This window comes from Mugil cephalus, chromosome 17 (genome assembly GCF_022458985.1).
Source record: "Mugil cephalus isolate CIBA_MC_2020 chromosome 17, CIBA_Mcephalus_1.1, whole genome shotgun sequence".
Taxonomy (NCBI): domain Eukaryota; kingdom Metazoa; phylum Chordata; class Actinopteri; order Mugiliformes; family Mugilidae; genus Mugil; species Mugil cephalus.
The window spans coordinates 18,959,280-18,972,400 of NC_061786.1; the positions used below are offsets into that span (position 1 = coordinate 18,959,280).

Sequence of the window (13,121 nt, forward strand, 5' to 3'; positions counted from 1 at the left end):
GAACGCTGCGATGTGGCTGTCGTGTCAGACCCGTGTGCGTCGTGTTCATTTTGTGGCGATGCGTACTTGTGTCTCGCCGTGCTTTGTGCTTGCTCACGTTGTGACCGTTTGCACCAGACTCACTTAATTCTTTGGTTTTTTTTTTTAATCTAAACTTCTCACTATTATCTGACCTCCTTCCCTCCAACATGAAGCAAACGATGGAGAAAACCAAGGAGGGCCAGTCTCAAGTCCTAGCTTCACTGAGGGACACAGGGGGGATGCAGGTTGGTGACGGTGTAGTGAGATGGTGTGTGTTTGTCTAATTCCCCCGTCCGCCCCTGAGACGCACTAAGAAATAGGATAATATTAGGTTTAAGTGACACTATTATGGCGAGTTCCTGTGCATGGAGTGGGCTGAAAAGTTTGAGTGGTTTCATTGTTGTGTCATCTTGTTTCCTGTCAGAAAATAGATGAGTACTTATCTAAACAAAGAAGTTAAGTTTGTCTCTCACCTGACATTTCAAACCTCCCCCCCCCTCGTGTGTCTGTTTCATAACCTCCTCGGTGTTATCTGTGTTTAGAAAAAAAGAAAAAACTGCAGCACCTCCACATTGTCGGCATACCCCAAGCAGAAAAACACTCCGAATTCTTGAATACAAGGTTTCTTTGTTAATGAGAAGCTGATTATGTGGGAGTATTTATTGGCAGGTCGGCGGATTTCTTTCACCTTCACAATTACAGCAGGGATCACATCCTGTTTATCCTGGACTTTAAACCCGTCTCTCCCCTTGGATCAACAGTTTGACAGAATGTGACCTCAAACCTAAACTAAGAAGAATCCGCGGCACGATCTATTTGTAATTCTTTTCTCTCGCCGATATTTCCCCCCAAAGCGAACAGATCTGCTTAGTGTCAAGTGCAATCTGTGTTTGTCTTTAGCGACCGACTCATCTTCGGCCTCCAGACAAAACGTTCGCGCAGCAGCCTCATAAATCGGCCAAGGACTTCTGTGTTGTTTTGGCAGCTCCGCCGTAATGGAAACGGTTCATCTGCGTTCGATTCATTCTTACGAGTGATTTTTATGCCGTGGAGTTTTTCACCACTAAGGCTCCTACTACCAGTGCAACAACAGTAACTCCTCCTGAGGCCTTGTGTGTGTGTCTTGAAGTGTTGGGTGCTGATGCCCTCTAGTGTTGAAGGTGCGTTCAAGAACTTAAAAAAAACAAAACAACAACAATGTTTTTCATTTACAGTCGACAAGCTACAGTTCGGACCCCCCCTCCAGAAGGAAACTGAGGCTCATGCTGAAATGGTGATTATATTGTTTAATTCTTATACCTGTGTTCATGTTTCTAATTCGTCCATTTTAACACACACATGTTGAAAAGTTGAAAAAAAACAAACTGATGCGTAAAAGTCCTATTTTTGTGTCCGCGTGCCTTTCCACAGGATGTGAGCAAAGATAATGACTTCCCTTCCCCCTGGAGTCCCTTCGCCGAGGGCGGAATAACAGCCAGGTAATCCATGGAAACGGTTGTCATGGGAACCGCCCCGCTATTTACTCCACACACTCTCCGTCCATCCCTTTTGGAGCTGGCGTGAATTAGACGAATGTCTCTCTTCTGAGTTTGTTTTATAATGAAGCGTGAAAGAGCGGGTCAGTCACGTTCGGTAGTTTTTGATACTGATCCCTCTTCCCCCGTGTCTCTCGCATTAACCTGCATTACTCCCACTCCCACGTTTGAAATGTCGCTTTACTCCTCCTCACTTTTTTCCATGTGCTTTGACTGTTGTTGTTTTTTTGTTTTGTTTTTTATTTCCCTTTCACTTCTTGCTGTCCTCTTTTGTCTGTTTCTCTGTCTCTCTGGCACCTCGAAGGAGCCTCCTCAAAAGCGTTGAGGATGAATTGTTCCAACGGTAACACTAACAATGTTTGCTCTTGTAACCTACGCCATCCAGCCCCACCCCTCGCTCTGTCACCACCCCCCTTTATTGCCACCAGGTTCACAAACCACCCTCCCTGATCAACCCCTCCATTCACCATGTGTGGTGTCCATATTATCACTGTCCAAGCTGAGCATAAAGCTATGACGCAGCAATAAATACTTTATTTAGTACAATCTTTATCCAAAAAATGTAATAGAAGCTGCTTTAATTCCAGTTTTATGTGCTGCCGTGTAACCAGAGGAGTCAGATCATAATTTTTGATCCTTTGCAGACTAGCATCAGTATAAATATGGAAACTTATGACACGAGTTCATTTATAGAACACATACGTCACCTCTTCTCCTGAGATTTTTTACTCAAAGGAGAGATTTCATACAAACATTTGCAGCATTAGCACCCCTCCTTTATTTTCCGCTCTGATTGCCGTGTTTGTGTCACACAGGGGACACGTCGCTCATCTTGAAGACGCCTTCGAGTATCCAGAGCTGTGAGTCATGTCAATAAATTTAAATGTAAATGTAAAATACAATATGGAGCCAGTTGATGCTGAAAAATGTCTGTTTCAGGTTGACCATCAAGCCAATTGTTCCTCCTCCTTTGCCCCCGAAGGTAAAATAAATAAATAAATCAAATTAATTTGTATCCTATTTCACAACTTTCATGAGTCTTGTTTCCATACTTTCCCTTTCAGCCGCGGTTAAACAGCTCATCCGAGGAGCTTGGCCTTAATGACGAGAAGTCCCTGACGGTCCGGAGGCTCCCGAACTCGGAGAACGGACCCAACCAGGTGTCTCGCCGACAGAGCACGCCCGAGCAGGGCAACAAGGAGGACGACTCCTCTCCAGATTTCCTCTCGGTCAGCGTCAGCAGCCCCGGCCTTTTGTCCCACGCCTCCGATCCTGGTGAGTCTCAGCTTTCTCTTCCAACGTTTTGTGCCTTGAGTTATGAGTCTCCTTGAATCAGTGATAAATGAACATTTATGTTTATTGTTGCAAGCTCTCAGTAAATCTGAATGCAAAGGTGAGGCAGTCGGATGTCTTATTCTTTGGATCTACGTTCTCCAGCTGTGACAGTATTTATGACTGAAGTGTAATTTCACCCGGCTGCAGATAACGATTCAGACGGCAGCGTGAATGGAGGCAGCCCAAAGCCGCCGCCCAACCGGCAGCACCGCAAAGAGAAAAAGGAATTCCCTGTGAGTCTAAAGACATTTAAACACTCGACAGTCAGGCTGGTGATCTCTAGCTTCATCAAGTTCATCAGGATAAAAATGTTGCTCGGGGTCTATATTTGATATGTGCAGTATCTCTGGCCGACCTCGCACTGTGTAACCTCAAATATGCCGTTTTCCCTTTGAGAGGGGGATTTGGCATCTTTCCGCGAGCGTTTAACTTTGCCAGGACACGCACAGAACCCAGCCGCGGAATTGTTTGTTGTTTGGATCATTGTTGAGGCTGCAGCTAAATCAGGCAGCCGCATTTAAAATGATTGTTGTTGCTTTTGTCTGTGTCTCCTGCATCCATGCTATTTTATGGTTTCCCCCTGCTCCTCCTCAGAAACCAGCCATCAACGGTCTGCCACCCACTCCTAAAGTCCTGGTGAGTGAATATCTGCATTGTCCCATCACAGCCTCTCGCTCTTTTCCTGCCGCTGCCCCGGTTTCATGGACACTGTTATTAAACTGTTGTCTGAGCCGCTGCTCTACATTCTGTAGATATTTGGGGTCCGCGGGGCTTTCTGCTTTGTGGTTCAGCACAGCTCCAGCTCGTTAAACCCTGGCTGACGCTTTGACACTTCGCCGAGCCAGATGCTGACTGTTTTTTTGTGCTGCGTTGCCTTTCACTGCAGATGGGAGCCTGCTTCTCTAAAGTGTTTGACGGCTGCCCATTGAAGATCAACTGTGCCACATCATGGATTCATCCAGACACTAAAGGTAGCGGAAGTGGGAACCATTCACAAATGCACTGACTTAATGTGTTTTATTGAAGCCGAGGCTTAAATTTATTTTATTTTTCTCCTCCTAGATCAGTATCTGATCTTTGGGACGGAGGACGGCATCTACACGCTGAATCTCAATGAGCTGCATGAAGCCACGATGGAGCAGGTAACAGAAGCTGAGAACAAGCTACTGAAACAGTGATGAGAAAGAATATTTGTAAAATTACAGTAGAGTTACAAAAACAAAGTAAGACGTGTCTTTAATTGTAGTTTTGTAATTGCCTCTTTTTTTTTTTTTTTTTTTTTTTTTTAAAGTTCCAACTTCCCCTTTAGCAGAAACATCTGAATGGCCAGAATTACATTTCCTTGAAAAGCTACTTGAGGCTGGCGCCCTAAACCGCAATGTTAAAGTGTGACACAAACAAACATATGTACATATTTACAGCCCGGTGCATGAAACAACTTTACAGGGAGAGAATCATTATATAACTCACCTGTTGGAATTCAATAACAATTATATCAAGACCTAAAGTTATGTGTACGTCCGCCCAGACAGACGCTCAGTCTGTCAAGCAGAAGTAGACATGAGCTCCTCAGCTTTTCTGTTCAACAGCAATCAGTACATTTACACAACTATTGAGCTCTGGGAACTGACTTCACTCTCACGCTGTTAAACACAACGCTGCCATGTTGGCAGGAAAGGGCGCTTCTCTAATAACTATTGGGTTGACATATGTGAGCAACTAACTGATTAACCTGGGGAATAGTCGGGGACAAGAAAAGTGGAAATCATTTTTATAGGATTCTGCAAGACACCAGATGTGGATTAATGCACGATATCACGCTGTCCGACAGATTTCTTTTCGTAAAGGCAAGTTGTGTAACCAATAAACCAATGTTTATAACATGGATTACAAAGGGATGTTGCTCATTCAGCACTAAAACTACTCACAATGAGAAGGAAATTCAAGATTAAACAGTTATTTGTTGTGATTATGTTACTGTACACAGAACAATGCACTTGTATAAAAGTATAATTTCGTGGTGCATTTAGACATTCGTTTAAAAATAAGATAAGACGTATAACAGAGATTATTTTGCACAGTGTTTATCTTGTTACTTTATGCTAAGAGATGCTGTTTTTAGCTCACAAACTCCAAAAGTGACTCCAAAAGTTTTCAGTGACTCAGGAGTAGGATGAAGAAAGGTTAATAAGGTAGTTCTCCCCGCCAGCTGTTTTAATGCTCAAAAACCTGTTGAGTTTTGCCTTGTACTGGTCATTTTGTATCTGTTGAAGGTGCAGTAAAGTCATTTCACTCAGAGTTTTCCTGCCAACGTGGTGGCGTCAACAAAAAAGTCACGTGACGCCCGGAGCTGAGTCATTAATGTTAATGTTAATGTTGGCAGCTTGTTGGTTTTTGTCAATGAGTTTGTTAAATGCATCATCTTGAACTGACCTTTTAAAAGTTTTATTACGAAACAAGAGCGTAATAAAAGTGGCCATGAAGGCCTCAGACATGATAGTTTCTTGAGACTAAACGCTCTATAGGACATGGAAATCAAGTCCAGGTTGAAGAGATCTGACTAGAGTCTGTTCCAGCTTTAACTCTGGCTGAGGAGCTTCCATATTTCTTTGTATTTTCAAACATCATGTGAAGTGAGAGGGTTTTGGCTGTAAGGAACAATGAGTGTGTTTGATTGTTGCAAAGCTGGATACAGGCACTAACACGAACGACATGAGTCCTTTTATTTTGGTGGCGTTTGCCAGTAGGGAGGAGGCTCGGCATTCGATTCAATTCAAATTCAAACAACTTTATTTATCCCAAACAGGGCAAATCAGTTTGCAGTCTCCAGTCAGACAGCACACGAAACAAAACAAACAAACAAAAGAAGTAAGACAGCACATAAACCAAACAATTCCCTCTGTCAGTAGCAACAATATCCAGTCCCCAAAGGACCACAGTGCAAAGAATCAAATACATTTCCACATTATGGCTGGAATAAATAAATGACTAATTGCTGCTATCAGTAGCATTCAGCAGCTTGATAGCTGAGGGAATAAATGAACTGACGTATCTATTTGTTTTCCTTGGAGGGGCGAGATACCTCCGTCTGGAAGACATTAAACAAAACTCCTGGTCGACTCATGTTGACTAACTTAAAGTTGCTAAGGTCTGATTGGACGTTTCTGTCCCCACTAACATTCAACATGTTGTCTCCTTTTTGTTTTAATCTCCCTGTCAAGCTTTTCCCGAGGAAGTGCACGTGGCTGTACGTTATCAACAACAACCTGATGTCTCTATCGGGTAAGTGATGGACTTATCACGACCCCCCGCTTCACCGGCCACTGTCATAACCCGCTGCTCCTTTGTCCTGTGTTATCTGGCCGTACCCTGAAGGCAACACACTCCACACTCCGCATCTTCAGCCCTAAAATAAATGTTTTCTGTTGTTTTGCCGCCCGAGAGCCCCTGCAGGAGCTGTGACCTTATAACACAGAGACTCCTGAGTGACGATTGTTAGCGTTCTACGTCAAAAGCTAACCGGTGCAGTCGGTTTTATGTTTAAACGCAGAAACGCCGTTAAAAAAACCTCACTTTGAAACCAAGCTACCTTCACTCGGCCGTCCTAGGAGCCTGTCCTTTTCTCGGTTTAAATGTTGAGGATGGGATTACAAAGCGCGAGGTCCACTTTCGGTTTTACCTTCAGCAGGTTGCCCCTTGGTATACTTAACCTCTGTTCTCTTCTTCTCTTCCCTTGGACACTGTCCATCCTCCTCTCGCCTGGCTTGATTTGATATACTACTACTAACTGGCTTCATCAGAAGGTAATCATTGCTTCACATCATCGTCATCATCATCATCATCGTCATCACACTTCTGTTTTTACCCCCGTCCACGTCTAACCTTTCTACACGTCAAAACTGCTTCATTGGATTTATATAATTATTATTATTATTATTAATCATCTATTTTGTTTGAGACATTTTAAAACATCGGTTTAGATTTTTGCTCACGATTGAACCGACTGTATTTCGCTGTAGGTAAAACCTTCCAGCTGTATTCCCACAATCTCATCGGGCAGTTCGAGCAGCTGAAGAAACCCGGCCTGGCCGCTCAGTTCCAGACTCATCGGTTCCCAGATAAAATTTTGCCCAGGTGAGATCAGTTCCTCCGAGTCTTGCATAAAACATTCTTTAACGAAACTTTTCTTTCTTTTTTAGCAGCACTCATGTTCCTTTTTCTGATGAGTTCAAGCTTCTCTGACTTTAAGTGTTGCAGTCTTTCTTTCTTTCTTTTTTTTTTTTTTTTTGGTCGTATTTCTCCACTCTCCGCTCTTGTGACAAATGACTGTGGTGGAGAAAAAGGAGAAGCCGCCGGCTAACTTCCCTGATTCTCTTTTAAGACTGTGGTCACGACAACGTCATTGTTTCTCGTCCTCAGGAGGTTTGCCTTGACGACTAAGATACCCGACACAAAGGGCTGTCACAAGTGTTGCATTGGTGAGTGTCACTGGCTTCCAAACAACTCGCTTTCCAAGCATCTGAAAATAGTCAGGCCTTCCTTTAACTTGCAACATTCCTTTTCTCCATAAACCATATTTGTTTTTGAGTTTCTTTTGGCCTGGTTGTTTTAGCTGCAGAGCGTAAGCATTGACGTCACTGTTGCCTGAAACCACGACCCCCTAAGTGGCGAAATCATGTATTAGTAAATATAGAGAAACTGGAGAAAATGTGGAGATCAAATTAAGGACAATTGGACTCAACAGTGACCCATACGAATTTAGTCAGTGGGTTAGACTAAGTAACAGAAACTACATCCTCCAAGGGGATCTTGACACGATTTTAATTCAAATTGAAGATGGTAACACTCATGAGGAAGGGTTTAAGGCAGGGCTGTTACACTAGAATACATTTGTTTTGACTAGTGCACCTACTGTACTGTTTACTCTGCTTTGGTGGATCCACACCACTCAGACTCTCAACGCTGAGACTGTTTTCTGTCCCTGTTCACAGTGAGAAACCCCTACACGGGACATAAGTACCTGTGTGGAGCTCTTCAGTCTGGGATTGTGCTGTTGCAGTGGTATGAGCCAATGCAGAGGTTTATGCTCATCAAGGTCAGCTGGTTATTTTTCTTTCAATTTAAAATCATAGCTTCATTTAAAGAGGAGGTCATCATGTTTATTTTGTTCTTATTTTTTTTTTCTTCCCGGTGCAGCACTTTGACTTCCCTCTCCCCAGCCCGCTCAAAGTGTTTGAGATGCTGGTGGTCCCGGAGCAGGAGTACCCGCTGGTGTGCGTGGCCATCAGTCAGGGCACAGAGCCGGGCCAGGTGGTCCGCTTTGAGACCATCAACCTCAACTCCTGCTCCTCCTGGTTCACAGAGATCGGGACGAGTGAGTCACGCTTTGTTGTGCAGAATGATGCATTGATCAAAAAATAAAAAGGTTAAATCTTTGTTGTTGCATCTTTTGGCCCTGCAGGTAATCAACAGGTGGATGCGATTCACGTCACTCAGCTGGAGAGAGACACGGTGTTGGTGTGTTTGGACCGTAAGTTCATTCTTATCTCGGCAAATATTTTGACACCGGTTTTCTTTAAGATCAATATCACAATTCCTCTTTTAATTCTTACTCTCCGCAGAGAATTTAAAGATCGTTAATCTCCAGGGCAAACTGAAGTCCAACAAGAAGCTGGCGTCCGAGCTCAGCTTTGATTTCTGCATCGGCTCTGTTGGTAAGCTTCCACGCTGCTCCTCCATTTTCCCTGCAATAAATAATTCCTTGCATTAAAAAACGAACCTGTTATACATCCATCGATGATATCTTATTAAGATTAAATTGTCTAGTGTTTACATATGACTATTTTATTTATTTTTTTATTTCCTTCCGCACTAATACACACTGTTTTGTTGTGACAGTGTGCCTTCAAGACAGCGTCCTGGCCTTCTGGAAACATGGGATGCAGGGAAAGAGCTTCAAGTCCAATGAGGTAAAACATCTCTCTCGTCTCTCGATTGTTCATTTAAATGCAGATATACCACTTTATTTAATAGGATCTTAAGTCATGATTTTTGGTCCTTAAAAATACTTTTGTTATCAAAACTTCAGCGGTTTGAGTGGAAACTGTAAATTCAGCATGTTTCACCTCCCTGAACGCAGCATTGTTTACTCCACACACAAACAACCGCCCTGTGCCATGTCAACAAAGACCCTAAGTCCCCGGCCTTGTATATGTGTGGCTACATGCTGCAGGTGATCCCGGGGGATTATCGTCAGGTGAAGCCAGACAAAGTGTCTTTGTGTCAGGCTGAGGTAATGAATTTGTCCGCGTTTCACGGAGGGATCCCATGCACCTGAGGCCGTGTCACGAGTCGTGACTCAGCAGCACAATGAAAGTTCAGGAGATCGCGGGGAGGTGAAGCGTTCTGTTTTTATGAAAAGCGATACGGCGACGGGGGCCAGGCCTTTTGAAAGCCCGGCCGCGTCAGACGTGGTCCCGCGGCGACGCAGGTGAAACCGTAGCAAGGATTTTTTAGAAATGTCAGCGGCCATGTAAAATTCATGCGCGATCATAAACGAAAGCCGTCACACAACGGGGAGCAGCACTAAATAATTCAGCCTTTGTCTCGTTATGATGAAAAGCGGAGGCATTCATTGTGGGGGGGCAGGCCTGTTGATCCGCGCTCGACTCGGTGGGTGCACCCGCCCGAACACCCGAGACCGTGTTCTCGATTAGGCTCAAACAGATCAGATCTCCCCCAAGGCCAAGGACTTACACCTAGCAGGTGTCCCCCACCCACTATCTCACATCTGTCAACAAGTTTTCATGACATGTCAACACGCGAGTGTTTAGATGGGGCCCCACGTCGCTCACGCAGGAAAAGTGTCAGGCTACATCTCTTCAGACGGGAGCAGGTCGGCTGCATGTCCACGTACACGGTGACACAAAGAGACAGACGTTCAGTCAGAAGACGATCAGTGATCCTCATGTAAACAGTTACTTCAGCGTCAAAATAAAAACCCAGGTGACGAACTGTCGGACTCAGAAGTTATCGATGGGTCTTTTAATGCACCGGTTGTCGCTAAACCACATGTAAATCTATGTTAGTGATGATTATTTCCTTTTTTTATATATATATATATATAAAAGCAATGACTGTGACTCAGATACAGGTTTTATAGATTACACCTTATTTTAATCCTAAATTGGTCAGAATCTGATTTTTTCTTGTGCTTCGATGTTCAGTTTAAAGGGGGATGAATCTCCTAACAGATCATTAATCTGGTTAATCAGATTAGTTTTCATCTTAAGCTTCTTTTATTGGAGTCATATTTTACATATTGGGACTGAAGCTGCTGCAAAATAAAGCTTTGTTGGGTTTAAACATGAGTACTACGTCCTGTGACTATGGGTAGATAAAGATAAATAAAAATATGTTTCCTGCCCAGTCTGAGATGCATCCATGCTCCCGTTATAGCAGCTTTACTTCACATACACAGAGATTCGCTGTCATTTCAATGCTCTCGTGCTCTTTCATTTCCAGGTGACCCAGGAGATTTCTGATCCGAGCAGAGTCTTCCGCCTCCTCGGATCCGACAGGTTGGTACAGAGATATTTACACTTGAGCTACATCAGTGCACACGAGTTATCAAGGCCGTGAGTGTAGGAGCATAGAAACCTCAAAGGGCAACAGGCGAACTGGATCACCCTCCTTCTCCTCGCCGTCGCTACAGATGGTGTAATCTATGAAACCTGCCTCGCTATATTATCCTCCCTCAGGTCTCTGAGTCTCTCCAGGTAGTAGAAAAACACAAACAACTTCCTGCTGAGTTTTCCTTTCCACACACACGACTCTCTCATCTCTCACTGTGCTGGTTCTCTACCTGGAATCATGTTTTCCACTCATCTGTCTGATGACTCTGAGAACCCACGTCCCTGAATGCACCACAGGCATCCTTAAATACCCCGTCACTGTCTTTGCTTCATGCCCAGTGGCAGAAATGTCTAACAAGGTGCACTTTAATTAATTCATACATCCCAAAAAAAGAAAACTGAGATGACTTTGATTTAACGTCTCACTTATTTTATCAGATTATTGCTTCAAACCCTAAACAGCATTAGAAAAGGTGCCAACAGAGAATGTTTGTTATTTCTAATTGGTAAATTACATAAAGTAAATATTTGGTTATGTTCACTTGCAGTCGAAGCAACTGAAATATACGAGTTTTGCCAGTGAAATGTTTAAAAAAAATAGTGAAAAAATACAGAAATAACAAACTATTTCTGACCAAAAAACAACAAATCGTTAACCTCCTGAGACAGTGGGTCCTCATATGAGGACATTAAGTTTTAAGTTTGTTGGAGCTTATACTACCTCATTTAGACCTATCGTGCTCATAAGTGGACATCGTAGTCTGCCATCTAGTGGCAGCAAAGGGTCAGTACAGTAGTCGGTGTAAGTCCGTTCTGCAGTGAATAATGAGACAAAAGTGAATAAGACACAAAATCTCATCAAAGTTTATGGTTGTGACTTATTTATTTGTGCTTATTAACTTCTCTACTTTGATATGACACAAAGATTCAACAAGTTCTATCAGTAGCAACGAGCTACAACGTCACTAATTAGCACGTACTCGTTTGAGGACATTGGGACTATTTTGTTACACATTGGCGATGTTGCTTTTTAGTATTTTTTTAAGAGCTTCTTCCTGTTCAGAGATGACGCTTGGTTTTTATGCTTCTCAGGTCCAACTAATCCCAAATTTCTTGGAGAAATTAAAATTTCTCTACAAACAAAAGCTCAGGTCTCAGGAAATAGTGGAACAATTGATATTATTTATCTTATCTGATCTGACTGATCGACCGACCAACGTCACATGTTGGTAAATCAACAGCTTCTGATAATTCTGATAACGTGTAGTGACGTCACTCAGCTGCAGGCGATTCAGGATGTGATTTAGTTCCCTCACAAACAAACAAACACACAAACAAACACATGCTCAGCGAAGGACGAGGTCCCAGCTGTGCCGCTCCGACGGAGCCGTCCTGCCCGTGGCACCGAAGGCGTCTCCGTGGCGCCCCCACCTCCGTCCTCCCCACCCACATGTTTTATTCACCGGCGCCCGGGCACGGCCAGCCCGGTGTGAGTGTCTCTCCACGCCTCTGTAATTTCATCTGATGGAACGGACAGTATAGACTTAGCTCCGCCGCTCACCTGTCACCGCCTCGGGAGACATCTGAAGATTCACCCGTCCCCGATCCGAGTGACGCTTAACGTGACATTTGACATGCACAAAATGCAGACTGATACCATCAACGTGAGGCTTGTCATTAGTTGTCAGTGCAGCTGAATTATTTCTAAGTTTCCGACCATCAACAAGCTGCAGATTTCTCCAGAAGTGGAAGGAGATAATTACCTGCTGACTTCTTATGATCACCTTGTATGTCTTGTTATTATAAAAGAATAAGTATAATTCACATTATTTTCATCCATTTTATAGAGATACAGTTACAGATGATAAAAAGAAACACATTGTTCACTGGAGAATTTAAAACCCCTCTGTCCTGAGCTGAAACCTAAAACGTTTATAATGCCAAACATGTCAGTTTTAACTTTTTAACATTTAGAGAAAAAGAATCAAATGTGATCAATCAATCCATCAGACTTTATTTGTAAAGCCACTTTCACACAAACAAAACCCAAACCTCCCGCCCCTGTACTTCAACACAACTTAAAACACACACAACAACTTAAAAATTCATCATGTAGAACAAATAAACTGTGGAAACACTATCAACACCCTAAAAACCATAATGATAATAATATATAGACCTAAGAACATAAAATGAGATGAGTAAGTAAACTAATAAATAAATAAAAATCAAACTTAAGGTCATAAAAAAAGAGCGCTATAAAATGCTACCTACTGAGACAGTAAAAGAGATTAAAAAAAAGGTAAATGAGTAAATAAATAGTAGTTAAGATTTAATTAAAAGCCAAACTAAAAAGGTAAATCTTGAGCTTGTCTTTAATGTGAGCTCAGAGTAGCTTGAAGACAAGAAGTATGGGAAGACTGGGAACTTCTCTGAAGTTTATGTTTTTTAATTAGAGGATTTTAATATAGTGCATAGTTTGTATTGAGGTTAACATACTTGATAAAGACAAACATTGCATGAAGATCCTAAATACTGAGTATTAAATACAATATTTACTCTGATAAAATAATAGTAATGAATAAAGAGAGTCGAT

At 42.8% G+C, this 13,121-nt stretch overlaps 1 protein-coding gene across 10 annotated transcripts in view; it reads left to right on the forward strand.

Moving 5' to 3' along the window:
• Positions 1-13,121, forward strand: part of map4k5 (mitogen-activated protein kinase kinase kinase kinase 5) — a 31,118-nt gene that overhangs the window by 16,485 nt on the left and 1,512 nt on the right. For 2 of the 10 annotated variants that reach the window (XM_047610251.1, XM_047610261.1), the window contains 22 exons: positions 195-266; positions 1,236-1,294; positions 1,432-1,499; positions 1,861-1,899; positions 2,372-2,416; positions 2,496-2,538; positions 2,621-2,831; positions 2,926-2,949; positions 3,039-3,124; positions 3,486-3,527; positions 3,778-3,862; positions 3,954-4,033; positions 6,113-6,173; positions 6,692-6,694; positions 6,911-7,025; positions 7,311-7,369; positions 7,883-7,986; positions 8,088-8,265; positions 8,353-8,421; positions 8,513-8,605; positions 8,790-8,860; positions 10,416-10,471. In XM_047610251.1, the coding sequence (XP_047466207.1) occupies positions 195-266; positions 1,236-1,294; positions 1,432-1,499; positions 1,861-1,899; positions 2,372-2,416; positions 2,496-2,538; positions 2,621-2,831; positions 2,926-2,949; positions 3,039-3,124; positions 3,486-3,527; positions 3,778-3,862; positions 3,954-4,033; positions 6,113-6,173; positions 6,692-6,694; positions 6,911-7,025; positions 7,311-7,369; positions 7,883-7,986; positions 8,088-8,265; positions 8,353-8,421; positions 8,513-8,605; positions 8,790-8,860; positions 10,416-10,471 (1,663 nt within the window). The remainder of the gene's footprint in view (positions 1-194; positions 267-1,235; positions 1,295-1,431; positions 1,500-1,860; positions 1,900-2,371; positions 2,417-2,495; positions 2,539-2,620; positions 2,832-2,925; positions 2,950-3,038; positions 3,125-3,485; positions 3,528-3,777; positions 3,863-3,953; positions 4,034-6,112; positions 6,174-6,691; positions 6,695-6,910; positions 7,026-7,310; positions 7,370-7,882; positions 7,987-8,087; positions 8,266-8,352; positions 8,422-8,512; positions 8,606-8,789; positions 8,861-10,415; positions 10,472-13,121) is intronic. The other 8 variants (XM_047610253.1, XM_047610257.1, XM_047610254.1 and 5 more) reach the window with 8 other exon arrangements.